Here is a 26,712-nt window from a genome sequence, read left to right as displayed (position 1 = left end):
GCGAGGGAAAAATGTCTTTGGTGGTGGGGTCAGATTGCGGATGGTGGAAATATCGGAGGATGAAGCGTTGGACTTGGAGGTTGGTGGGATGGTATGTGAGGACGAGGGGAATTCTGTTTTGGTTATTATTGCGAATGGGGGTGTGAGGGATGGTTTTGGGAAATGTGGGAGACACGGTTGAGGGCATTTTCAATAACTAGAGGGGAAGTTGCGGTTTTTGAAAAAAGAGGACATCTGGGATGTTCGGGAGTGGAATGCCTCATCTCGGGAGCAGATGTGGCAGAGTTTATGGATATATAAAATGGATATCAGTTTCCAGGTTGATGCCAGAGATGGAGACAGAGAGGTCCAGGAAGGAGAGAGAACCTAACCCTCCCTCTACAGCAAACCATCAATGGGGGAGAAAAATGATAATGGGGCATCAAGACGAGCTCAGGTAAAGAAAAGCAAACTCACTCGAGCCGAAACATCAGCTTTCGTGCTCCTAAGATGCGGCTTGGCCTGCTGTGTTCGTCCAGCTCTACACCTTGTTATCTCAGATTATTCAGCATCTGCAGTTCCTACTGTCTGTCCCCGCCCAAACTCACGGGCACCTCGTTTGGCCTCAGTACCGTGGTCGTGGGGGAAGAGAAAATTTGCAGGATATCCTCCACGCCTGATTTCCTGCTGAGGAAATTAAGCCTTGATCCAATGACCTCACAGACCATGGCAGCTTTCAATGTGCTCATACTTGTCGTTGAATGAGCTGTGGCCAGGATGGAACTGTGGCCAACATTGGTCTGGCTTTTCAGGTGAGAACTGCCCCAGTGAGACCCAAACCTCTGCTACTAATCATTGCATTTACACTTGGGCTCTTTATTACTTTCAGACTTTATATCATGGTTACTTGGTTAATGTGTGTTAATGGTGTAATGACTGAAATGTTGACTGTGATTGGGGAGTCCTGACACACCTTGGTATCAAACCCTGGAAGAGCTGACCCCAGGCATTGTCCTCGGTGACCCCTGGTTCAACTCGGAGTTTAAAAAAACTGCGGCTGACGTCATGACGCCGGCTTTTTCCCGAAAGCCGGAAGTGCGCGCGGAAGCGGAAGTGGAAATTTGCCCCGCAGGTGCTGATGCCGGGACCCGAGCGTCCGCAGCCAAAAGGCCCGAAACAGGGGAGGTAGGAACGGGAATGGAGTCCGGGGCAACAGAAAGCGAGCGGGGAGGGGATCGGGGTGGGGTGGGGGAGGTGGAGAGGAGAGCAGGGGATCAGAGGGGAGAGAGAGAGAGAGAGAGCAGGGGATCAGAGGGAGAGAGAGAGAGAGAGCAGGGGATCAGAGACAGCGAGGGAGAGAGAGAGAGAGCAGGGGATCAGAGGGAGAGAGAGAGAGAGAGCAGGGGATCAGAGGGAGAGAGAGTGCGAGGAGGGAATCAGAGGGAGAGAGAGAGAGAGAGCAGGGGATCAGAGGGAGAGAGAGAGAGAGAGCAGGGGATCAGAGGGAGAGAGAGTGCGAGGAGGGAATCAGAGGGAGAGAGAGAGAGAGAGCAGGGGATCAGAGACAGCGAGGGAGAGAGAGAGAGAGCAGGGGATCAGAGGGAGAGAGAGAGAGAGAGCAGGGGATCAGAGGGAGAGAGAGAGAGCAGGGGATCAGAGGGAGAGAGAGAGCAGGGGATCAGAGGGAGAGAGCGAGAGAGAGCAGGGGATCAGAGGGAGAGAGCGAGAGAGAGCAGGGGATCAGAGGGAGAGAGAGAGCGAGAGAGAGCAGGCGATCAGAGGGAGAGAGAGAGCGAGAGAGAGCAGGCGATCAGAGGGAGAGAGAGAGCGAGAGAGAGCAGGGAATCAGAGGGAGAGAGAGAGAGAGAGAGCAGGGGATCAGAGACAGCAAGGAAGAGAGAGAGAGAGAGAGAGAGCAGGGGATCAGAGGGAGAGAGAGAGAGCAGGGGATCAGAGGGGGAGAGAGGGAGAGAGAGAGCAGGGGATCCGAGGGAGGGAGAGAGAGCAGGGGATCAGAGGGGGAGAGAGGGAGAGAGAGAGCAGGGGATCCGAGGGAGGGAGAGAGAGAGAGAGAGAGCAGGGGATCAGAGGGGGAGAGAGAGAGCGAGCAGTGGATCAGAGGGGGAGAGAGGGAGAGAGAGAGCAGGGTATCAGAGGGAGAGAGAGAGAAGGGGATCAGACGGGGAGAGAGCGAGCAGGGGATCAGAGGGGGGGAGAGAGAGAGAGAGAGCAGGGGGTCAGAGGGAGAGAGAGAGCAGGGGATCCGAGGGAGAGAGAGGGAGTGAGTAGGGGATCATAGGGAGCGAGAGAGAGCGAGCAGGGGATCAGAGAGAGGGAGAGAGAGAGAGCAGCGGATCAGAGGGAGGGAGGAGGGAGAGAGAGAGCAAGTGAGCAGGGGATCAGAGGGAGTGAGAGAGAGCAGGGGATCAGACGGGGAGAGAGAGAGACAGAGAGATAGCAGGGGATCAGAGGGGGAGAGAGAGAGAGATAGCAGGGGATCATAGGGGGAGAGAGAGAGAGAGAGAGCGCAGGGGATCAGAGGGGGAGAGAGAGAGAGAGAGAGAGAGCAGGGGATCAGAGGGAGAGAGAGAGAGCAGAGTATCAGAGAGAGAGAGAGAGAGCAGGGGATCAGAGGGAGATAGAGACAGCAGGGGATCAGAGGGAGAGAGAGAGAGCAGGGGATCAGAGGGAGAGAGAGAGCAGGGGATCAGAGGGAGAGAGAGAGAGCAGAGTATCAGAGAGAGAGAGAGAGAGCAGGGGATCAGAGGGAGAGAAAGAGAGAGAGAGAGCAGGGGATCAGAGGGAGAGAAAGAGAGAGAGAGAGAGAGAGCAGGGGATCAGAGGGAGAGAAAGAGAGAGAGAGAGAGAGAGCAGGGGATCAGAGGGAGAGAAAGAGAGAGAGAGAGCAGGGGATCAGAGGGAGAGAGAGAGGGAGAGAGAGAGCAGGGGATCAGAGGGAGAGAGAGAGCAGGGGATCAGAGGGGGAGAGAGAGAGAGAGAGCAGGGGATTAGAGAGAGAGAGAGAGAGCAGGAGATTAGAGCGAGAGAGAGAGAGGGAGAGCAGGGGATCAGGGAGAGAGAGAGAGCAGGGGATCAGAGAGAAGGAGGGAGGGAGAGAGTGGGAGAGAGAGAGAGAGAGAGCAGGGGATCAGAGGGAGGGAGGGAGAGAGAGAGAGCAGGGAATCAGAGGGAGGGAGGGAGAGAGAGAGAGAGCAGGGGATCAGAGGGATGGAGGGGGAGAGAGAGAGAGAGCAGGGGATCAGAGGGAGGGGGAGAGAGAAAGAGAGAGAGAGAGCAGGGTATCAGAGCGAGAGAGAGAGAGAGAGAGAGAGAGAGAGCAGGGTATCAGAGCGAGAGAGAGAGAGCGCGCAGGGGATCAGAGGGAGAGAGAGAGATGGAGCAGGGGATCAGAGAGAGAGAGCAGGGGATCAGAGGGGGAGAGGGAGAGAAGGGGATCAGAGGGGGAGAGAGCGAGCAGGGGATCAGAGGGGGAGAGAGGGAGAGAGCGAGCAGGGGATCAGAGGGGGAGAGAGGGAGAGAGAGAGCAGGGGATCCGAGGGAGGGAGAGAGAGAGAGAGCAGGGGATCAGAAGGGGAGAGAGAGAGCGAGCAGGGGATCAGAGGGGGAGAGAGGGAGAGAGAGAGCAGGGTATCAGAGGGAGAGAGAGAGAGAAGGGGATCAGATGGGGAGAGAGCGAGCAGGGGATCAGAGGGGGGGAGAGAGAGAGAGAGAGAGAGAGCAGGGGGTCAGAGGGAGAGAGAGAGCAGGGGGTCAGAGGGAGAGAGAGAGCAGGGGATCCGAGGGAGAGAGAGGGAGTGAGCAGGGGATCAGAGGGAGCGAGAGAGAGTGAGCAGGGGATCAGAGAGAGAGAGAGAGCAGGGGATCAGAGGGAGGGAGGAGGGAGAGAGAGCGCAAGCGAGCATGGGATCAGAGGGAGTGAGAGAGAGCAGGGAATCAGACGGGGAGAGAGAGAGACAGAGAGATAGCAGGGGATCAGAGGGGGAGAGAGAGAGAGATAGCAGGGGATCAGAGGGGGAGAGAGCGAGCAGGGGATCAGAGGGGGAGAGAGCGAGCAGGGGATCAGAGGGGGAGAGAGGGAGAGAGCGAGCAGGGGATCCGAGGGAGGGAGAGAGAGAGAGAGCAGGGGATCAGAGGGGGAGAGAGAGAGCGAGCAGGGGATTAGAGGGGGAGAGAGGGAGAGAGCAGGGGATCAGAGGGAGGGAGGAGGGAGAGAGAGAGCAAGCGAGCATGGGATCAGAGGGAGTGAGAGAGAGCAGGGAATCAGACGGGGAGAGAGAGAGACAGAGAGATAGCAGGGGATCAGAGGGGGAGAGAGAGAGAGATAGCAGGGGATCAGAGGGGGAGAGAGAGAGAGAGAGAGAGCAGGGGATCAGAGGGGGAGAGAGAGAGAGCAGGGGATCAGAGGGGGAGAGAGAGAGAGAGAGAGCAGGGGATCAGAGGGAGAGAAAGAGAGAGAGAGCAGGCGATCAGAGGGAGAGAGAGAGAGAAGGGGATCAGATGGGGAGAGAGCGAGCAGGGGATCAGAGGGGGGGAGAGAGAGAGAGAGAGAGCGAGAGCAGGGGGTCAGAGGGAGAGAGAGAGCAGGGGATCCGAGGGAGAGAGAGGGAGTGAGCAGGGGATCAGAGGGAGCGAGAGAGAGTGAGCAGGGGATCAGAGAGAGGGAGAGAGAGAGAGCAGGGGATCAGAGGGAGGGAGGAGGGAGAGAGAGAGCAAGCGAGCATGGGATCAGAGGGAGTGAGAGAGAGCAGGGAATCAGACGGGGAGAGAGAGAGACAGAGAGATAGCAGGGGATCAGAGGGGGAGAGAGAGAGAGATAGCATGGGATCAGAGGGGGAGAGAGAGAGAGAGAGCAGGGGATCAGAGGGGGAGAGAGAGAGAGCAGGGGATCAGAGGGGGAGAGAGAGAGAGAGAGAGAGCAGGGGATCAGAGGGAGAGAAAGAGAGAGAGAGCAGGCGATCAGAGGGAGAGAGAGAGAGAGCAGGGGTTCAGAGGGAGGGAGGGAGAGAGAGCAGGGGATCAGAGGGAGGGGGAGACAGGGAGAGAGAGAGAGAGCAGGGGATCAGAGGGAGGGGGAGAGAGGGAGAGAGAGAGAGAGCAGGGGATCAGAGAGAGGGAGGGAGAGAGAGAGAGAGCAGGGGATCAGAGGGAGGGAGGGAGAGAGAGAGTGAGCAGGGGTTCAGAGGGGGAGAGAGACAGAGAGCAGGGGATCAGAGGGAGAGAGAGAGAGCAGGGGGTCAGAGAGAGAGAGAGAGCAGGGGATCAGAGAGAGGGAGGGAGAGAGAGAGAGAGCAGGGGTTCAGAGGGGGAGAGAGAGAGAGAGCAGGAGATCAGAGGGAGGGAGGGAGAGAGAGAGAGAGCAGGGGTTCAGAGGGGGAGAGAGACAGAGAGCAGGGGATCAGAGGGAGAGAGAGAGAGCAGGGGGTCAGAGGGAGAGAGAGAGCAGGGGATTCGAGGGAGAGACAGAGAGAGCAGGGGATCAGAGGGAGAGAGAGAGAGTGAGCAGGGGATCAGAGGGAAAGAGAGAGAGCAGGGGATCAGAGAGAGGGAGGGCGGGAGAGAGAGCATCGGATCAGAGGGAGAGAGAGAGCAAGCAAGAAGGGGATCAGAGGGAGTGAGAGAGAGCAGGGGATCAGACGGGGAGAGAGAGAGAGAGAGATAGCAGGGGATCAGACGGGGAGAGAGAGAGAGAGAGATAGCAGGGGATCAGAGTGGGAGAGAGAGAGAGAGCAGGGGATCATAGGGGGAGAGAGAGAGAGATAGCAGGGGATCATAGGGGGAGAGAGAGAGAGAGATAGCAGGGGATCAGAGGGGGGGAGAGAGAGAGAGAGAGAAGGGATGATCAGTGGGGGAGAGAGAGAGCGAGCAGGGGATCAGAGTGGGAGAGAGAGAGCAGGGGATCAGAGGGGGAGAGAGAGAGAGAGAGAGAGAGAGCAGGGGATCAGAGAGAGGGGGGGAGAGTGAGAGAGAGCAGGGGATCAGAGAGAGGGGGGGAGAGAGAGAGAGCAGGGGATCAGAGAGAGGGGGGGAGAGAGAGAGAGCAGGGGATCAGAGGGGGGTAGCGAGAGAGAGAGAGCAGGGGATCAGAGGTGGGGAGAGAGAGAGAGAGTAGGGGATCAGGGAAACAGAGGGAGAGAGAGTGAGCAGGGGATCAGAGGGGGAGAGAGAGAGAGAGTAAGGGATCAGAGGGGGAGAGAGAGAGAGAGCAAGGGATCAGAGGGGGAGGGAGGGAGAGGGAGCGAGAGAGAGCACGGTATCAGAGGGTGAGAGAAAGAGAGAGAGCAGGGGATCAGAGGGAGAGAGAGGGGGAGAGAGAGAGAGAGCAGGGGATCAGAGGGTGAGAGAAAGAGAGAGAGCAGGGGATCAGAGGGAGTGAGAGAGAGCAGGGGATCAGAGAGAGGGAGTGAGCAGTGGATCAGAGGGGGAGAGAGAGAGAGAGCAGGGGATCAGAGAGAGGGAGGGATGGAGAGAGAGCAGCGGATCAGAGGGAGAGAGAGAGCAAGCGAGCAGGGGATCAGAGGGAGTGAGAGAGAGAGAGAGAGCAGGGGATCGGAGAAAGAGAGAGAGAGAGCAGGGGATCAGAGAGGGAGAGAGAGAGAGATAGCAGGGGATCAGAGAGAGGGAGGGAGGGAGGGAGGGAGAGAGAGAGAGAAGGGGTTCAGAGGGAGAGAGAGAGGGAGAAGGGGATCCGAGGGTGAGAGAGAGAGAGCAGGGGGTCAGAGGGAGAGAGAAAGAGAGAGAGCAGGGGATCAGAGGGGGAAAGAGAGAGCAGGGGATCAGAGAGAGGGAGGGAGGGATAGAGAGAGAGAGAGAAGGGGATCAGAGGGAGAGGGGGGGAGAGAGAGAGAGAGAGAGCAGGGGGTCAGAGGGAGAGAGAGAGAGAGCAGGGGATCCGAGGGGGGGAGAGAGAGAGCAGGGGATCCGAGGGGGGGAGAGAGAGAGAGAGCAGGGGGTCAGAGGGAGAGAGAGAGAGAGCAGGGGATCCGAGGGGGGGAGAGAGAGAGAGAGCGGGGATCAGAGGGAGAGAGAGAGAGAGAGAGCAGGGGGTCAGAGGGAGAGAGAGAGAGAGAGCAGAGGATCCGAGGGGGGGAGAGAGAGAGAGAGCAGGGGGTCAGAGGGAGAGAGAGAGAGAGCAGGGGATCCGAGGGGGGGAGAGAGAGAGCAGGGGATCCGAGGGGGGGGAGAGAGAGAGAGAGCAGGGGGTCAGAGGGAGAGAGAGAGAGAGAGAGCAGGGGATCCGAGGGGGGAGAGAGAGAGAGAGCGGGGATCAGAGGGAGAGAGAGAGAGAGAGAGCAGGGGGTCAGAGGGAGAGAGAGAGAGAGAGAGAGAGCAGGGGGTCAGAGGGAGAGAGAGAGAGAGAGAGCGGGGATCAGAGGGAGAGAGAGAGAGAGAGAGAGCAGGGGATCAGAGGGAGAGAGAAAGAGAGAGAGCAAGGGATCAGAGGGAGTGAGAGAGAGCAGGGGATCAGAGAGAGGGAGAGAGGGAGTGAGTAGTGGATCAGAGGGAGAGAGAGAGCAGGGGATCAGAGAGAGGGAGGGACGGAGAGAGAGAGCGCACGGGATCAGAGGGGGAGAGAGAGAGATAGCAGGGGATCAGAGGGGGAGAGAGAGAGAGCAGGGGAACAGAGAGAGAGAGAGAGCAGGGTATCAGAGCGGGGGAGAGAGAGAGCGGGGGATCAGGGAGAGTGAGAGAGAGAGAGAGCAGGGGATCAGAGGGAAAGTGAGAGAGAGAGAGAGCAGGGCATCAGAGGGAGAGTGAGAGAGAGAGAGAGAGAGCGAGCAGGGGATCAGAGGGAGAGAGAGAGAGCAGGCGATCAGAGGGGGAGAGAGAGAGAGAGAGCAGGGGATCAGAGGGAGGGAGAGAGAGATAGAGAGCAGGGTATCAGAGGGAGGGAGAGAGAGATAGCAGGGGATCAGAGGGGGGGAGAGAGAGAGAGAGAGAGAGAGAGAGCAGGGGATCAGAGTGGGAGAGAGAGAGAGAGCAAGGGATCAGAGGGGGAGGGAGGGAGAGGGAGCGAGAGAGAGCACGGTATCAGAGGGTGAGAGAAAGAGAGAGAGCAGGGGATCAGAGGGAGAGAGAGGGGGAGAGAGAGAGAGAGAGAGCAGGGGATCAGAGGGGGAGAGAGAGAGAGAGCAGGGGATCAGAGAGAGGGAGGGACGGAGAGAGAGCAGCGGATCAGAGGGAGAGAGAGAGCAAGCGAGCAGGGGATCAGAGGGAGTGAGAGAGAGAGAGAGAGCAGGGGATCAGAGGGGGAGAGAGCGAGAGATAGCAGGGGATCTGAGAGGGAGAGAGAGAGAGATAGCAGGGGATCAGAGAGAGGGAGGGAGGGAGGGAGAGAGAGAGAGAAGGGGTTCAGAGGGAGAGAGAGAGGGAGAAGGGGATCCGAGGGTGAGAGAGAGAGAGCAGGGGGTCAGAGGGAGAGAGAGAGAGCAGGGGATCAGAGGGAGAGAGAAAGAGATAGAGCAGGGGATCAGAGGGAGTGAGAGAGAGCAGGGGATCAGAGAGAGGGAGGGAGGGATAGAGAGAGAGAGAGAGAGCTGGGGATCAGAGGGAGAAAGAGAGAGAGCAGGGGATCCGAGGGGGGGAGAGAGAGAGAGAGCGGGGATCAGAGGGAGAGAGAGAGAGAGAGCAGGGGGTCAGAGGGAGAGAGAGAGAGAGAGCAGGGGATCTGAGGGGGAGAGAGAGAGAGAGCGGGGATCAGAGGGAGAGAGAGAGCAGGGGATCAGAGGGAGAGAGAAAGAGAGAGAGCAGGGGATCAGAGGGAGTGAGAGAGAGCAGGGGATCAGAGAGAGGGAGTGAGTAGTGGATCAGAGGGAGAGAGAGAGAGAGCAGGGGATCAGAGAGAGGGAGGGACGGAGAGTGAGAGCGCACGGGATCAGAGGGGGGAGAGAGAGAGAGATAGCAGGGGATCAGAGGGGGAGAGAGAGAGAGCAGGGGATCAGAGAGAGAGAGAGAGCAGGGGATCAGAGGGAAAGTGAGAGAGAGAGAGAGCAGGGCACCAGAGGGAGAGTGAGAGAGAGAGGGAGAGAGAGCGAGCAGGGGATCAGAGGGAGAGAGAGAGAGCAGGCGATCAGAGGGGGAGAGAGAGAGAGAGAGAGCAGGGGATCAGAGGGAGGGAGAGAGAGATAGAGAGCAGGGTATCAGAGGGGGAGAGAGAGAGTGAGAGAGAGAGAGATAGCAGGGGATCAGAGGGGGAGAGAGAGAGAGAGAGCAGGGGATCAGAGGGGGGTAGAGAGAGAGAGAGTAGGGGATCAGGGAGACAGAGGGAGAGAGAGTGAGCAGGGGATCAGAGGGGGAGGGAGGGAGAGGGAGCGAGAGAGAGCACGGTATCAGAGGGTGAGAGAAAGAGAGAGAGCGGGGATCAGAGGGAGAGAGAGAGAGAGAGAGAGAGAGAGAGCAGGGGGTCAGAGGGAGAGAGAGAGAGCAGGGAGCAGGGGATCCGAGGGGGAGAGAGAGAGAGAGCGGGGATCAGAGGGAGAGAGAGGGAGAGAGAGAGCAGGGGATCAGAGGGAGAGAGAAAGAGAGAGAGCAGGGGATCAGAGGGAGAGAGAAAGAGAGAGAGCAGGGGATCAGAGGGAGTGAGAGAGAGCAGGGGATCAGAGAGAGGGAGAGAGGGAGTGAGTAGTGGAACAGAGGGAGAGAGAGAGAGAGCAGGGGATCAGAGAGAGGGAGGGACGGAGAGAGAGAGCGCACGGGATCAGAGGGGGAGAGAGAGAGATAGCAGGGGATCAGGGGGGAGAGAGAGAGAGCAGGGGATCAGAGAGAGAGAGCAGGGTATCAGAGCGGGGGAGAGAGAGAGCGGGGGATCAGAGGGAGAGTGAGAAAGAGAGAGAGCAGGGGATCAGAGGGAAAGTGAGAGAGAGAGAGCAGGGGATCAGAGGGAGAGTGAGAGAGAGATAGAGAGCAGGGTATCAGAGGGGGAGAGAGAGAGAGAGAGAGCAGGGGATCAGAGGGGGAGAGAGAGAGAGAGAGCAGGGGATCAGAGGGAGACAGAGCAAGCAGGGGATGAGAGAGAGAGCAGGGGATCAGAGGGAGAGAGAAAGAGAGAGAGCAGGGGATCAGAGGGAGTAAGAGAGAGCAGGGGATCAGAGAGAGGGAGAGAGGGAGTGAGTAGTGGATCAGAGGGAGAGAGAGAGAGAGAGCAGGGGATCAGAGAGAGGGAGGGACGGAGAGAGAGAGCGCATGGGATCAGAGGGGGGGAGAGAGAGAGATAGCAGGGGATCAGAGGGGGAGAGAGAGAGAGCAGGGGATCAGAGAGAGAGAGAGCAGGGTATCAGAGAGAGGGAGGGACGGAGAGAGAGAGCGCACGGGATCAGAGGGGGAGAGAGAGAGAGATAGCAGGGGATCAGGGGGGAGAGAGAGAGAGCAGGGGATCAGAGAGAGAGAGAGAGCAGGGTATCAGAGCGGGGGAGAGAGAGAGAGAGCGGGGGATCAGAGGGAGAGTGAGAGAGAGAGAGAGCAGGGGATCAGAGGGAAAGTGAGAGAGAGAGAGAGCAGGGGATCAGAGGGAGAGTGAGAGAGAGATAGAGAGCAGGGGATCAGAGGGAGAGTGAGAGAGAGATAGAGAGCAGGGTATCAGAGGGGGAGAGAGAGAGAGAGAGAGCAGGCGATCAGAGCGGGAGAGACAGAGAGAGAGAGCAGGGGATCAGAGGGGGAGAGAGAGAGAGAGAGAGAGAGAGCAGGGGATCAGAGGGAGACAGAGCAAGCAGGGGATCAGAGGGAGAGAGAAAGAGAGAGTGCAGGGGATCAGAGGGAGTGAGAGAGAGCAGGGGATCAGAGAGAGGGAGAGAGGGAGTGAGTAGTGGATCAGAGGGAGAGAGAGAGAGAGAGCAGGGGATCAGAGAGAGGGAGGGACGGAGAGAGAGAGCGCATGGGATCAGAGGGGGAGAGAGAGAGAGATAGCAGGGGATCAGAGGGGGAGAGAGAGAGAGCAGGGGATCAGAGAGAGAGAGAGCAGGGTATCAGAGCGGGGGAGAGAGAGAGAGAGCGGGGGATCAGAGGGAGAGTGAGAGAGAGAGCAGGGGGTCAGAGGGAAAGTGAGAGAGAGAGAGCGAGCAGGGGATCAGAGGGAGAGAGAGAGAGAGCAGGCGATCAGAGGGAGGGAGAGAGAGATAGAGAGCAGGGTATCAGAGGGGGAGAGAGAGAGAGAGAGAGAGAGAGCAGGCGATCAGAGCGGGAGAGACAGAGAGAGAGAGCAGGGGATCAGAGGGGGAGAGAGAGAGAGAGAGAGAGCAGGGGATCAGAGGGAGACAGAGCAAGCAGGGGATCAGAGAGAGAGCAGGGGATCAGAGGGAGAGAGAAAGAGAGAGAGAGCAGGGGATCAGAGGGGGAGAGAGAGAGAGAGGGAGAGAGCAGGGGATCAGAGGGAGACAGAGCAAGCAGGGGATCAGAGGGAGAGAGAGAGAGAGCTCGGTATCAGAGGGAGAGAGTGAGAGAGAGAGCAGGGGATCAGAGGGGGAGAGAGAGAGAGAGAGAGTTAGAGCAGGGGATTGGGGGTGAGAGAGAGAGTGAGCAGGGGATCAGAGGGAGAGAGAGAGACCTCGGTATCAGAGGGAGAGAGAGAGAGAGAGTGAGAGAGAGAGCAGGGGATCAGAGGGGGAGAGAGAGAGAGAGAGAGTTAGAGCAGGGGATTGGGGGTGAGAGAGAGAGTGAGCAGGGGATCGGGGGGTGAGAGAGAGAGAGAGAGCAGGGGATCGGGGGGTGAGAGAAAGAGAGAGAGCAGGGGATCAGAGGGGGAGAGAGAGAGAGAGAGAGAGCAGTGGATCAGAGGGAGACAGAGAGCGAGCAGGGGATCAGAGAGAGAGAGTGCGAGCAGGGGATATGAGGGTGAGAGAGCGAGCAGGGGATCAGAGGGAGAGAGTAACAGAGAGAGAGCAGGGGATCAGACGGGGAGAGAGAGAGAGCAGGGGATCAGAGAGAGGGAGAGAGAGAGAGTGCAGCGGATCAGAGGGAGAGAGAGCAAGCGAGCAGGGGTCAGGGGCAGGGAGAGAATGAGCAGGGGATCGGGGAGGGAGAGAGAGTGAGCAGGGGATCAGGGGGAGGGGGAGAGAGAGAGAGAGAGAGTGAGGTTGAGAGATCACAGACAGAGAGAGAGCAACCTGGGGATCACAGACAGAGAGAGAGCGAGCTGGGGATCAGTGATCGAGAGAGAGAATGAGCAGGGGTTCAGAGAGAGAAGGTGAGCAGAGGATCAAGAGAGAGAGGCTGTGAGCAGGGGAACAGAAAGAGACTGGGCAGATCAGAGAGAGAGCAAGCAGGGATCAGAGGGAGTGAGAGAATGCTGGGATTCAGAGAAAAACAACATGGGATCACATTGAGTGCTGTGCATTAGTTTGCAAGTGAGCATTTTATAAGAATGATTAAGTGAGCTGGTGATTTAATGAATGGTGAGTGTGGATTAGAGAAAGACGAACTAGATGGAGCAGGGGATTAGAGAGAAAGTGAGTATGGATTTGAGAGGGTGAGATAGACAGCGGGGGATCACAGGAAGTCAGGAAAAGAGAGAGCAAGTGATCAGAGTAAGAGAGAGCAGGGGATGTAAGAGTGAGCGAGAACAGGGCATCAGAAAAATAGAGAGAGCACATGGAGACACAGTGAGTGCTGGGTATTAGTTTGCAAGCCTGCAGTCGATGAGAGTGAGTGAGTGGGTGAGCTATGATTCAATCGGAACTGAACGTGGAGTAGAGAGTGAGAGACACAGATGGAGCGGGGCTTAGACAGAAAGTGAGTGTGGATTAGAATGATAGAGAAGTAAAGGGAGCAGGAGGTAGAGATATAGTGAATGTGAATTACAGAGCATGAGGAAGGGCAGGGATAGTTTGAAAGTGAGAATGGGGCGAATGGTGTTGGAATGAGAGCGGGAATTTTGACGGAGTAAGGAAGCGAGCATTCTGGGTATTGGAGATTGTATGTTAATTCACTGTGTGGAATTCTGACTGGATCTCCTTGGAGAATAATAATGAGGAGCTTGGCAGGGTATAGACTGAGGGAATGATCCACTGGCTGGGAAAACTTAAACATGGCGATGGGGGTATAGCCTCTGGAAATGTAACCACTTGTTTGGGAATGAGGTGAGGGATCTCCTTACTCACAAGATTCAAGGTCATTGGAATTCTGTACTCCGTAAGAACATAGACATTCAGAATACAGAAGACAGAATTTAGGTCTCAGAATTGAGGGCCATTGGGAGCTTTGGGAGGGTAGGGTTATAGAATCTTACAGCACGGAAATAGACCCCTCAGTTAGTTCAGTTCAACTTGTCTGTGCTGACCTAGTCCATTTGCCAGTGTTTGGCCCATATCCTTTAACACCCTTCCTATTCGTGTACCTTTTAAATGTTGTAATTGTACCCACCTCGAACACTTTGACTGTCAGCTCATTCCATACACACACCACCCTTCTACCCTTGCCCCTCAGGTCCTTTTTAAATTATTCCCCTCTCACCGTAAACCCATACCCTCTAGTTTTGGACTCCCCCACCCGAGGGAAATGATCTTGGCTATTCACCCTATCCATGCCACTCATGACTTTATAAACCTCTATAAGGTCACCCCTCAGCCTCCGGCGCTCCAGGGAAAAATACCCCAGCCTATTCACCCTCTTCCTGTAGCTCAAACCCTCTATTGACCCAATCCTAGCAACAGTCTTATAAATCTTTTTTACATCCTCTCAAGTTTAGCGACATCGTTCCTAAATAAGGACACCAACAATTGAATGCAGTGTTCTAAAAGTGGCCTAACCAGTGTCCTATCCAGCCACAATATGACATCCCAACTCCTATACTCAATATATTGATCAAGAAAGGCAAGCACGCGGAACACCTTGTAAGTCCTGGCCGGGTTTGTCTTACCAATGTGCATTTATCTAAATTAAACACCGCCTGCCACACCTTTGGTCTATTTTGGAAGTCAGCCTTGATCGTTATTGAACAGGAGCAGGCTTGACTACACCTGCTTAGGTACTTCAGTGAGTGTTGCCAGGGATAAGAAAACGGGGAGCTGTGGGAATTGTTTGGAGCTGAACAGCAGAACAACTCTGGGATCAATAAAGCTGTTGGAGAATAGAGTACAGAGATAAAGGTACAGATCGTTGGTTGAGGGAGAGACGTGGATTTGTGGGAGAGAGAGAGAATCTCTAAATACATACCAAGTCGCTATTTCACAACAACAGTTTACTCTCTATCACCTGTTACAACAGGAAATATCCTAAGACAGATAAACAAGACAAAATTTTCTACCCAGCCAAGGAAAGAGATGAGGACAAAGTGGACAAAAAACCTGGTAAAAGATGTAGGCTTTCAGGAGAATCTTGTGGGGGCAGTAAAATTTCACAAAGGAGGAGCTGGGAGCCGATGGCCCAGATAGCTACGGTCGGCTGGGAAAGTGGAAGTGAGAGGCCAGAACAAGGAGGTCTCGGTGGGGTGTCATGTAGCTGCAGATTGCAGGAGATTAAATGGGGGAAGGGAACAGAGTGAAATGAGAATGAGCTTGAGCAGCCTTCAAAATGTGATTCTACCTGAAGTAAGTGTTTACTTATCGTAAAGAGTTAATCCTCTTGCAAATGATTGGTGCTGACGCTGAGTGGCTGAAATAGCAATGTCCCCATCATTATCCTGGATCTGAATATGCTGCTGTGTGTGGGGGGGTTATTTTAAGTAGTGAGGGTGGATGGATATTAAATGGGTGGAGTAGGGTGTACACTGTCTGCAGGAGGAGCAGAAGTGGCAAGGCTTCAGTACTGTCTTTATGTTCTCCCTTTAGGTCAGTTTTGTGTTTTGCTTTAGCCTTCCCCAGGTTATGAAGGAGAAGGCTCTGTCTGCAGCATCCATGCCTGCCCAGAGGTCACCGAGTGAAGCGTGTGGAGACTCTAACAGCATTGGCCCTAGAAATGATGTTGAACTAACTGAACTCCTGGAGGAGAAATCTGATTCCCAGGCCGGAGGAGATTCAGCAGCTGTGAGTACTGGAGGCCTAAGGGAGTTTCAGAGCTGTATTCACAGTATTTTGACATCGCCAAACATAGGCTTGAAGCTGCCTTGATTTATAATTGTCATCCCAAGGCTGGTATTAAACTGCGCCCTTTAAAATGATTGCTCAGAAATGATGCTTCGAAACTGAGAACGTTCTCCTTGAGATTGTCTGGCAGCAGGACACTCTGTGGACAGCGATTGGACCTGATGGGCATTAATTTAAAATGTGTTTTAGTATAAATGGCCAGGACCTCAGTTAGTGTTCGCACATTTGTCCCAGTTTATAGGACAGAGGTCCTCATACGCCGGTCTTGCATTTAACAAGATCCCATTTCCATTATGTTTAAAAGCGACTGTGTAGCATCTAGGGAGGGAGAGATCGGATTACTGTGTACACTGGAGTCAAAAGGAACACAGTTGCAAGGAAATTACAGAGAGGTGCAAGAATGCTCAAGTTGTTGTAAGGAGAGACTTTAACTGTCTGCATATAGACTGGGATAGTAGTATTGTAAAGGACAGATGGAGAAGAGTCTCTGGACTGTGTTGAGGATAGTTCCCTTCAGTGGTATATTTCCAGTCCAATGAAAGGATGCACTGCAAGAGTCAGTTTTTGAAACGAGGTAGACCATGTGAATAAAATGTTAAGTGAGGGAGTAGTTAGGTGATAGCGATTTGTTGTATCACAGGGTCTGGGCTGGCCTTGGAAAAGGACAAAATAAAATTCAGAGTGAGGAAAATTAACTGGGGAAGAGCCAGCTTCTTTGGGCTGAGGAGATATCTGACCCAGTTAAGTTGGAATCAGTGTTTGGCAGGCAGAACTGTAACTGAACAGTTACAGGTTTCCTTTAAAGAAGAGTTAGTGTAGGAAAGTCTGAGACCAGCTCAATCGGTCTAGCAGGTCCTGTGGTGACAGAAAGAACTGTTATGACTCTCCTTCAATTCTGGGCTGTGTAGCCTTCTATTACTTTGTGTAAAATCATATTTTTAGATCAGTTTTTCAGGTAAAAGGTATGCAGTTGACTTTGACAAAAGAAGGGCTTGATTGGGGCCCCCATGTGAAATCGAATAAAAACTGGATAAGTAATGGATTAAAGCAAAAGCTGTCAATGTGAAAGAATTCCTTCTAATTATTTATTATCTGATCACTTTAATATTTGAACAAATACAAACAAAATTTAAACACAGAAATATTTTGATTTTTAGTTCTGAATACTCATTTTCCCGTATTTATAAATTTACACTGAACCAGAATCATTACTCTCTACAGTATTTATATTTTGGTTTGAAACTTTTTACAACGCCAGGCTTCTGACCTCGTTGAAAAGTTCAGGTTGTTACACTGGATCCACGAAGAGTTAGGGATTTTTAAGGCCAGAAATTACGTGGTCATCTTTTACAGGAAATTGACTTTACATGAGTATTTATGGCAATTTATGAAGGTTGAGACTAATCTGGAGGCTGTGAGCAGCCGGTGTTTGGAAGCGCAGTTACTTTGAAATGAATGTGGTGTGTTTAAACAGGTTCAGTGCATTTACAGGTGTTGATGAGCGACCTTGAAAATCTGGCCCCAGTTTCGCAATTTTATAGTGAAGCCTCAGCAAAGTCGGCAAGCTGGAAGAAGTCATTGTGGTTTTAGTAGCCTTTGCGGTTGGCCGTGTGACATCTGCACTTTAGAAAAGCTGAACATGACCTTCCCCTGCAACCGCAGGAAATGCTACACTTGTCCCCACACCTCCTCCCTCACCCCTATCCCAGGACCCAAGATGACATTCCACATTAAGCAGAGGTTCACCTGCACATCTGCTAATGTGGTATACTGCATCCACTGTACCCGGTGTAGCTTCATCTACATTGGGGAAACCAAGCGGAGGCTTGGAGACCGCTTTGCAGAACACCTCCGCTCGGTTCGCAACAAACAACTGCACCTCCCAGTCGCAAACCATTTCCACTCCCCCTCCCATTCTTTAGATGACATGTCCATCATGGGCCTCCTGCACTGCCACAATGATGCCACCCGAAGTTTGCAGGAACAGCAACTCATATTCTGCCTGGGAACCCTGCAGCCCAATGGTATCAATGTGGACTTCACCAGTTTCAAAATCTCCCCTTCCCCTACTGCATCCCTAAACCAGCCCAGTTCGTCCCCTCCCCCCACTGCACCACACAACCAGCCCAGCCCTTCCCCCCCACCCACTGCATCCCAAAACCAGTCCAACCTGTCTCTGCCTCCCTAACCGGTTCTTCCTCTCACCCATCCCTTCCTCCCACCCCAAGCCACACCCCCAGCTACCTACTAACCGCATCCCACCTCCTTGACCTGTCCGTCTTCCCTGGACTGACCTATCCCCTCCCTACCTCCCCACCTATACTCTCTCCACCTATCTTCTTTTCTCTCCATCTTCGGTCCGCCTCCCCCTCTCTCCCTATTTATTCCAGTTCCCTCTCCCCATCCCCCTCTCTGATGAAGGGTCTAGGCCCGAAACATCAGCTTTTGTGCTCCTGAGATGCTGCTTGGCCTGCTGTGTTCAACCAGCCTCACATTTTATTATCTTGGAATTCTCCAGCACCTGCAGTTCCCATTATCTCATGACCTTTCCTTCCCACTCCGTATCGAGCCTCCCAGCCTGCGCGAACTTAGCAGCTCACACTCTACATTTTAGCAGCCTTTTTTCTCTTGAGATTTTGCTGTCTACTCATCACAGCACTAGTTAAAATTTAGCACAGAATCCAGACTCCCACTCCAGGGCAGTACAGAGGGTTTGACACTGCTTAAAGGTGATCCCTTTTAAAGAGGCTGTTTAACTGAGACGCTGTCAGCTGAGCGTAAAAGATCTCGTGGCATTGTTTTTAAATGATCTGGGGACCCCCGGTGAATATTTCACTCTCTGCCGTTGATCTGAAGTGTGAGCATGTCTAGCCAGTGATGCTCATATCCCATGAGGGGATTTTTAAAAAAAGTCTCAACCTTGTGTAGGAATTAGGTTTGATGATATGACAATTTGATTGTGACTTAGAAGTCCACTGAGCTGACCTTGTGGTACATTTAGAACAGAAATTGGCTTTTGTGGCTGTGCAGTTGTTCTTAAACTGGAAGCATTAAACAGTTCATTGAAACTACCTCTCTTGGTCTTGTGATTCAGTTCTCAAACTACATTAGCACTCAGTCTGCAGGAGCAGGGTAGCCAGGCTGGATTGCAGTCAGCTGGTGCAACCACAGGATAGGGATATGAAACATCGTCCAGGGGGTCCATAGAGATTCATGTGAACAGTCTGTTGCAGACAGGCTAGGATCAGTTTAGGAATATAGCAAGTTGGAGCTGGAGGAAGCCATTCAACCCCTCAAGCCTGTTCTCCCATTTGCTTAGATCCTGACTGAAACTTTTGCTGTTTTCCCTGCAAGCCTTGACTCTCTTGTTTATCAAAAATCTGTCAGATTGAACCTTAAATCTTCAATAACCCAGACTCTAATGCTTTTCTGGAGATGAGAATTGCACAGATTAACAACTATCTGAGAGGCGAATTATTTTTCAGCTTTGTTCCTCAGTTCTAGTCTCCTCATAAAAAGAAACATACTCCTGGTATCCACCCTCTCAAGACCCCCTCAGGATCTTCACACATTTTCAATAAGGTTACCTCTCGTTCTTCTGAAATCCAACAGATATAGAGTTCCAACAAGTTAAATCATTCTTCGTTAGATGAACTCTGCATTGCAGAAATGAATCTAGAAACCATCCCCAATTCCCGCCCCCCCGCTTCCCCCAAAAAAAGCCTGCTTCTAGCACAATCCATCCTTTCTCACACATAAACACACAAAAACTGTACACTGAGCTCCACATCTGGCTTCGTCAAGACCTGTACAACTTCATGCTCCCTACTTTTATCCTCAATTCTCTGTGAAGATCTGAGATCCTTTAGCACACTTGCTTTCATTGCTCAGACCTTTGAATAGAGGAGTTGGGATGCCATGTTGAGATTGTACAGGATGTTGGTGAGGCCTCTTCTGGAATGCTGTGCCCATCTTGGTCACCCTGTTACAGGAAGGATATTATTGAGCTGAAGGGTATGCAAGAAGATTTACCAGGGTGTTGCCGGGAATGGAGGGTTTGAGTTATAAGGAGAGGCTGGACTTTTATTTCACTGGAGTGGAGGAGGTTGAGGGATGACCTTGTAGAGGGGCTTGGATAAAGTGGGTGACAGGTATTTTTTTCTCTTCGGTTGGGATTTCAATACTAGAAGACGCATTTTTAAGGTGAGAGGGAAAGGTTTTAAAAAGAGGTAAGGGACATTTCTTTCACACAGATAGTGGTTTATGTGTGGAATGAACTTCCAGAGGAAGTGGTGGATGTTGGTACGGTTACAATGTTTAAAAGTTGTTTGGATAGGTGAATGAATAGGAAAGGCTTGCAGGGATATGGGATAAACACACACAAGTGGGGCTGGTTTGGTTTGGGATTAAGGTTGGCATGATCTGGTTGGACCGAAGGGTCTGTTTCCATTCTGTGTGACTCTACACCGCTGTCTGAAAGCCTATGCTTTGCAGTCTGTTACATTCATGTGTGGAGATAGAGGGTTGTGTCTGAGTAATGGCACATTTCCCAGCAAGGTCTGTGTGTACGAGAGACAACAGCAGAAAGGCAGTGAAGGAAGCCAGTAGCTGACAGTTTGTGTTGGACTGTGCAGCATGTGGCTGGACGAAATGTCACACATTTAACATCAGATGGTGGAAGATACTGCTTTTACTTTGTAGGGCATGGAATTCCAAACTGACTCGACAACACAGCCTGAGGAGGAGGAGGAAGAAGAGGTGCGCGTGCTGACGCTGCCACTGCAGGCCCATCATGCAATGGAGAAGATGGAGGAGTTTGTATACAAGGTACAGCTCGGTGACGTACTGTATCAGAGTACAGAGTGGGTAACACCCTGTCCCTGCGGATGTTCTCTTTGCGTTCAACTGTTTGCAGTTTCAGTGGGCGCTCTCTGAGTTGAGAGTTACTCCAAAGCCTCCACTATGATAAGATTTCCTGTGTCTGTCCCTATACCAGACTATCAACCACCAACAATGTTATACACTACCTAGCAGCTCCACCCAGTTTCCACTCCCCATTTGTAAAGGTTGCCCAAAACACCACTGTAAGGATTGTACCACACACTAACCCCGCTTTCACGTCAGCTCCATTCATATTGCCTGCACTAGACCCTTTCATGTATCTAATTCAGAATTTGGTCCAGGCATGGAGTGGGTGATGGCCTGCTTACTGTGAGGTTAATGATTGCCTGTGAAAACAGTCTCCATGGCACAATGCTACTGACAGTGGTATGTCTGATTACCTGGCCTGAGATCTGTCTGAAATGAATACTGCTTTAAAAATGAGCAGGCAGTGTGCCAGTGATACACGGTAAAGCTGGTAACTGTTGCTGGTGATAATTGTTATCCTGTGTTGTAGGTTTGGGAGGGTCGTTGGCGAGTAATACCTTACGATGTACTCCCAGACTGGCTGAAAGATAATGATTATCTGCTGTACGGACATAGGCCGCCCATGCCATCATTCCGAGCCTGTTTCAAGAGTATCTTCAGGATCCACACAGAGACAGGGAACATCTGGACACATCTGCTGGGTAAGGGGGAGTCACAATTTATGCCTGGGTTGTTAGTCCCTCTGTCACTTCCTGGTTTTGTTCTGAGACGTCCTTTCTTATTTCCCGATAAACTGTCAGCACATCTTTAAACCACGTTTCCCAGCTGTGGAAAACCTGAGGGAGAGTGTGTGTAGGGGGAGAGTGTGTGAGGGTTAGGGTAGGGGGAAGAGTATCAGGATGTGTTGGTTAAGTGTGTCTCAGGGGACAGGACAGGTGTGTGGGAGTGGCATTGATCTCCCTGTGGACATGTTCACACTGTTCCCAACAGAGGGCAGCGTTGCGTGAGATGTCTTTCTTTAAAATGTATTGCGTATCTTGGTTGATGAACCCTTCATTAATTGCAGCTCTTGAACAGGTTTTGTCTTCTTCCTGGGACTGGGGATTCTAACGTTGCTGAGGCCAAACATGTACTTCATGGCGCCTCTGCAGGAGAAGGTGGTCTTTGGCATGTTCTTCCTGGGAGCTGTTCTTTGCCTCAGCTTCTCCTGGCTCTTCCACACGGTCTACTGTCACTCGGAGAAAGTCTCCAGAACGTTCTCTAAGTGAGTACTGGGCACTTGGACCCTGCCTGAAGATGGTGGTTGAGGGATCTAGTTTGTAGCAACTTGTATCCTCAGTTTGTCAATCCTCTAACTTTGATCTGTCATGTCCCTGATTTTAATCACTCTGCCATTGGCCAGCCTCAGCCCTAAGCTGTTGGATTCTCTTCCTAAAGTTCTCTGATTCCCTCTCTCTGCTTGAACATGTTCCTTAAAGCCTTTCTCTTCAATCAAACATTTAGTCATTTACCTTACTATCTCTTTGGAGCCTAGTTTTATTTGATAACACTGCTATGAATCACCTCGGGACATTTTACTACACTGTGCAAATGAAAGATTGTTAATGTTTGTCACTAACACACTGACATGTCAGTTCCACCACTTGTGCTCTACCTTTCACATGTTTATTCTTTCTTTGTTTTCAGACTGGACTATTCTGGAATTGCCTTGCTCATCATGGGGAGCTTCGTGCCCTGGCTATACTACTCCTTCTACTGCTCACCCCAGCCCCGGCTCATCTACCTCGGCATTGTTTGTGCTCTGGGAATATCAGCCATCATTGTTGCTCAATGGGATCGATTTGCTACTCCCAAACATCGGCTCACAAGAGCAGGTGAGTATCATGTGGGCCAGTACAGTTGAAATGAGGAAATAGGGAACTATTGACTTTCTCATCTGTGAAACCTCCCTTTGCTCAGTTAACTTCCTTACCACTCCTGCAGAGTGGGATATTAATTGCACAACCCTCCATTTCTCTTCATACACCACTGTATCTCTCCCTCTCTCTCCATCCTCCTTCTCTCTATCCTCCCAATCTCTGTATCTGTCCACCCTCTGTAATTCTCTCCTCTGTCTTCCGTATATCTCTCTCTGTCTCTATCCTACCTATCTCTCTCTATACCTTCCTCTTTGTCTCTACCCTCCATATCTTTCTCTCTCTCTCTCTCGGAAAGATCAAAGTCATTGTCTTTGGTCCTAACCACAATCTCTGTTCCTGGATCACCAACTCCATCCTTCTTTCTGGCAGCTCTGAGGCTAAAGCAGGAGAGCAGCCTGCTTACACCCTTGCAATAACATTAGTCTGAGGTGAGTTTTTCACCAGGTATCCATACCATCATGAAGGCTTCTTATTACCACATCCATACTGCTCATTCCTATCATTTGCAACCTCCCTTTGATCTGTCTGGATCAGTTTCCCATCTTTCATACTTCTAAACTTAAACTCATTCTGATCTTCCCTGTGTGTATCCTCGTGTACATTAATGTTCACTGATGGTGCCTGTGCTGTCTGTGTGCACTATTTTCTGGCTGGTAGGAATTGCTCTCACCTGATTGCTTTCCTATCTCTTTTCAGAACCTTTGTAACGGGCAGTGACAAACAAACAAAAACAGTAAAGGAAAACCCAGCTCTGCTCTGGTTTTTCCTTTGTCCCCTCGGCCGTTTCTCTGCATTCCCTTTGCTCCCTCACTGCTCCAGGACGGAGAGCAGGGGTTGGAAAGGAGAAGTACAGGGAAAGACAAAGGGCTACAGGAGGAGTTTGGGGAAGATTTGTCCGGATTTCTGCCTCTCTGGAATTTCTGCACTCCTCCAATTTTGGCTTCTTAGGCATCTTTTGAATTTAATCATGTTGCCTTTGGCACTTGTGCTTTCATCAGTCCAGGCCTAAACTCTGGAAATCCCCATCTATTACTCTGACTCCTGTAAGACTGTCCTTCATTTCAATCACCAAATTTGGGAATCTGCCATAAGTAATCATCTAGTTGCTGCCCACTGGTCACTCCTGTGAAGTACCTTGGCAAATTTTACCATAGTAAAAATACTACGCAGAAATTTGCTGTTGTCTGAAAGTGCGGGTGCCTAGGAGTATAATCCAGGCAGTTCAGGCATCTAGTAGCCCAGTGATTTGTGTGCAAATTGTGCCCAACGGTGTGTGAGCTGAGTAGTATGTATTCACTCTTACATTTCTTTATGCAGGTGTGTTTCTTGGACTTGGCCTGAGTGGAATTGTCCCCACATTACATTTCACTATCGCTGAGGGGTTTGTCAAAGCGACAACTGTTGGACAGATGGGCTGGTTCTTCCTGATGGCTGCGATGTATATCACCGGAGCTGGGTTATATGCTGCTCGGATTCCAGAACGATTCTTCCCTGGCAAATGTGATATATGGGTAATGTACAAATCAACTCTTGAGATACTTGTCAACCTCTGTTACTGGAGCTGGCCTGACCAATTTCAGCATCTCCTGCTTTGCTCAGTATACCCCTCTCCCATACATTTCTAAGCTGCTACTTTCTGGTTTACTTCAGAGGGACAAACAGCAAGTCTTGTACCTTGTTTACAATCAAACTAGTATTTTTTGATCTTTGATTCAGTGGGTACATTGTTAGCATTTCAAGCTTCAGAATGGATTTAAAATGATCACTGGGTTGCTCTCTCTGAAGCTCCTGAGTGATGTTTTCTCTTGAGCTACCTGACCACACAGCTGCTGGGAACCCCCATACATTTCAATCACCATGCCACTGCATAACTGCTGTTTGGAGAAGCCACTACTGTGCACAGACCTCAGAAGAAAATGAGAGGGAATGTTGCTGCTGAGTATTTGCAGCATTTTCTCTCTTCTCTCCAGCTCCTGCAGTATCTTGCATTCATTCCTCCCAGCATCCTGGCCAATACCTGCCCTCAAATCATGCATTAAAAAATACAACATCTTCTCAATATCGACTTGCTGTGTGCTAATTGGGTGTCGTGTTTTCCACATTCTTAGACAATTGGCTGATGCACTTGTTGAGGTCCTGAAGAAATGCAAAACACTTTTCTCTATTGTTTCTGAGCAGGCTGCAAACAATCTGTGCCTTGCCAGGCTGAAGCAGGCTCTCACTAACCAGAGCTTTTTCTTTTCTCTACCCAGTTCCAGTCACACCAGCTGTTCCACGTCCTGGTGGTAGTCGCAGCTTTTGTTCACTTCCATGGGGTTTCCAACCTGCAGGAATTCCGATATGGGCTGGAGGGAGGCTGCACAGATGATTCTCTCCTCTGAAGAGTGGGACTGCTGCACAAAGTTTTCTAACAACACAGCCTGAAGTGCATTGAAACTTTTGTCTTCGTTTTCTTTTCTTTTTCTAAAACAATTCCCTTCTAGCCATCCCTCATCTCAGAAACAAAAGAAAGCAAAATGGACTGCTTCTTTTGTCAGTGCACACTTGAGAGGGGTGAGGGTTTTGGGGGGGGGGAGGGAGGGCACAGTTGCTGAGAGAGAGGCTGAGCAAACATTTAGTGAGATTACCTCTGTATCACACGCCCCGATCAAGCCCCCATTGAGGACGTTGGCAGCTCTTCCACATGTGAAATAAACCCAGCCTTGCTGCACTGTGACCCGTTCAGGCTTCAAGTAGCAAGAAACCACTTGCCCTGGGTGAGATTGGAATAATCCCTCATAAGTATTTTGGGAATGGCCTTGCTTGTGGTCGAAACTGACTGATTGAACACTTCCAGATCTTGTTATGTCACTAATTCTGCTCAGCTCCTTTCTCTCAGCTGCTGAAATATTTTAGCAAAAACGGAGCACGTGGTGGGAAATTAAACCTAGCAGTATGGTAGCTCTGATGTGCAGGCACTTTATATTCAGTGATGTATGTGGAACACAGTATTTATTTTAAGGGGTTTTCTGATTTGCCTTTATAGACATGTACATTTCTTCACAGGCATTGTAAATTAAATCTCGGGGGGAGGGGCCTAGGGGCTTTCCTGTTGTAAATAGGCATTGCTGGAATAGACCCACTGATGTAGATGAGTCAATCTGTATCCTGCAATAAAAACCTTGGTCTAGCTCTGATTGAGCATTTCTTGTTTTTTTTGTGATAAATCAATATTATTTTCAGCCTTGTGGAGATTAATGCTCTCCTGATGTGTGGGAGCACATTACTCTGCCCATTACTCATACTATACCCAGTGGGGGGTTGTTGATTACAGTGGAAAAATCGGAAGAAATGTTACACTCCCAAGACAACATACCTCCTCAACTCTTTAAATTACAAATTGAAGCCCTGTTTTTCTTCCACATCCTCCCACTGCCAACACACCATCTACAAGATACACTACTGCAGCTTGCAAAGGCTCCTTCATCAGCACCTTCCAAACCTGTGACTTCTACTGTCTCGAAGGACAAACGCAACGAGGTACTTGGGAACAAGCAAGTTCCTCTCCAGGCTTCACGCATCCTGACTTGGAAATCTATCGCTGTTCCTTCACTGGTCTGGATCAGAACCGGGAACTCTATCTGTAACATCCTCTGGGTTTACTTAAACCACATGGACTGTAACAGTTCAGGAAGGTGCTTCTACTGCCACTTTCGAGTAAACCTGGGCTTTGACAATAAAAGTTGGCCCTACCAGTTGTTTTCCATATAATAAAATGTGAGTCTGGATGAACACAGCAGGCCCAGCAGCATCTCAGGAGCACAAAAGCTGACGTTTCGGGCCTAGACCCTTCATCAGATGAAGGGTCCAGGCCCGAAACGTCAGCTTTTGTGCTCCTGAGATGCTGCTGGGCCTGCTGTGTTCATCCAGACTCACATTTTATTATCTTGGATTCTCTAGTATCTGTAGTTCCCATTATCACAGTTATTTCCCATATCCTGATTTTATTTAAAAAAAACACTGGTTTCCAGTACTTTCAGGACACGTTCTTCTGAGACAGACATTTTGTGAAGCAACGTGCCATTGGTGTACAGCTTGAGAGTTGCATTTCTGATGATGGGAAATCTCTAAAATTGGTAGCCATAGCTCTCTGAATCAGCTTTTCAAACATCTGTCTTTGACACAGTTACATCTGACCCAACATTTATTGCTATTCAGTTGTACCAATCCTCATCTATTTGGCTCAGTCCCATTATGGGAATGACGCTTCAGTCCCATTAAGTCCATTCATAAACTGGCCTTTGTTTTTTTTTTAATTAGTTGGCTATTAACACACATGGGAAGACCATCACCATTCTTATGTGTTGCCTAGCCAAATGGAATAGACAACTTGGAGATATGCTTTACCCAAACACATTCTCTCTCAACTAGACAAGGATCGGTGAGAACCAAGGTTTTTAGACCATAAATACGCACAAGTTTAGAAATGAAATTTAATCAGCTCAAAAACACAACTTACTAGGAGACTACATTCTTCAATTTCTTGTTTAACATTTAGCAAGGAGAGTTATCTGCAGTCAGGTTTTATGAACCTTGGTTCAAAGTGACAGATTTAGTCATCCAGGTCCTTCTGAACTCAGCTGGCTGGTCAGTCACCATTCTCTCCTCCTGCTGTGATCACAGAGTTTGCTACAAATGATCAACAGGTTTCTAATTTGTCGTCAGCTGGTCAACCAATTGGAAATGGAAAATTGTAATTGATATGTCTTAGCTGCCAGTTTACAGGCTTGAAGTCACTTACACAGCAGCTGATACCCCAACGATTACACGAGGGTGATGTAGCAACTGAATAACCATGTCTGGCTGCCCACAAGTGTGGACACACATCAAACCTCACTTCTATTTGGTGGAACCACCGACTGAACATGCTGCGT

The 26,712-nt window shown here is 51.1% G+C and overlaps 1 protein-coding gene across 2 annotated transcripts; it reads left to right on the top strand.

Moving 5' to 3' along the window:
- Nucleotides 1–1,072: 1,072 nt before the first annotated feature.
- On the top strand, nucleotides 1,073–24,975 carry LOC125463015 (adiponectin receptor protein 1-like). 2 transcript variants are annotated; one of them, XM_048553632.1, is made up of 8 exons: nucleotides 1,073–1,164; nucleotides 14,780–14,951; nucleotides 19,713–19,838; nucleotides 20,410–20,581; nucleotides 20,958–21,144; nucleotides 21,567–21,754; nucleotides 23,117–23,310; nucleotides 24,052–24,975. In XM_048553632.1, exons 1-8 carry the CDS (start codon nucleotides 1,118–1,120, stop codon nucleotides 24,178–24,180), a joined length of 1,215 nt encoding a protein of 404 aa, XP_048409589.1. In that variant the 5' UTR covers nucleotides 1,073–1,117; the 3' UTR covers nucleotides 24,181–24,975. The 2 variants fall into 2 exon arrangements, with proteins under 2 accessions (XP_048409589.1, XP_048409590.1); XM_048553633.1 differs by having other exon boundaries at nucleotides 1,081–1,164; nucleotides 14,757–14,951.
- The last annotated feature ends 1,737 nt before the right edge of the window (nucleotides 24,976–26,712 follow it).

Source organism: Stegostoma tigrinum, chromosome 21, assembly GCF_030684315.1.
Source record: "Stegostoma tigrinum isolate sSteTig4 chromosome 21, sSteTig4.hap1, whole genome shotgun sequence".
Lineage (NCBI taxonomy): Eukaryota > Metazoa > Chordata > Chondrichthyes > Orectolobiformes > Stegostomatidae > Stegostoma > Stegostoma tigrinum.
Note: the sequence above shows the minus strand (reverse complement) of the source record. Positions and strands in the feature narration are given on the sequence as shown.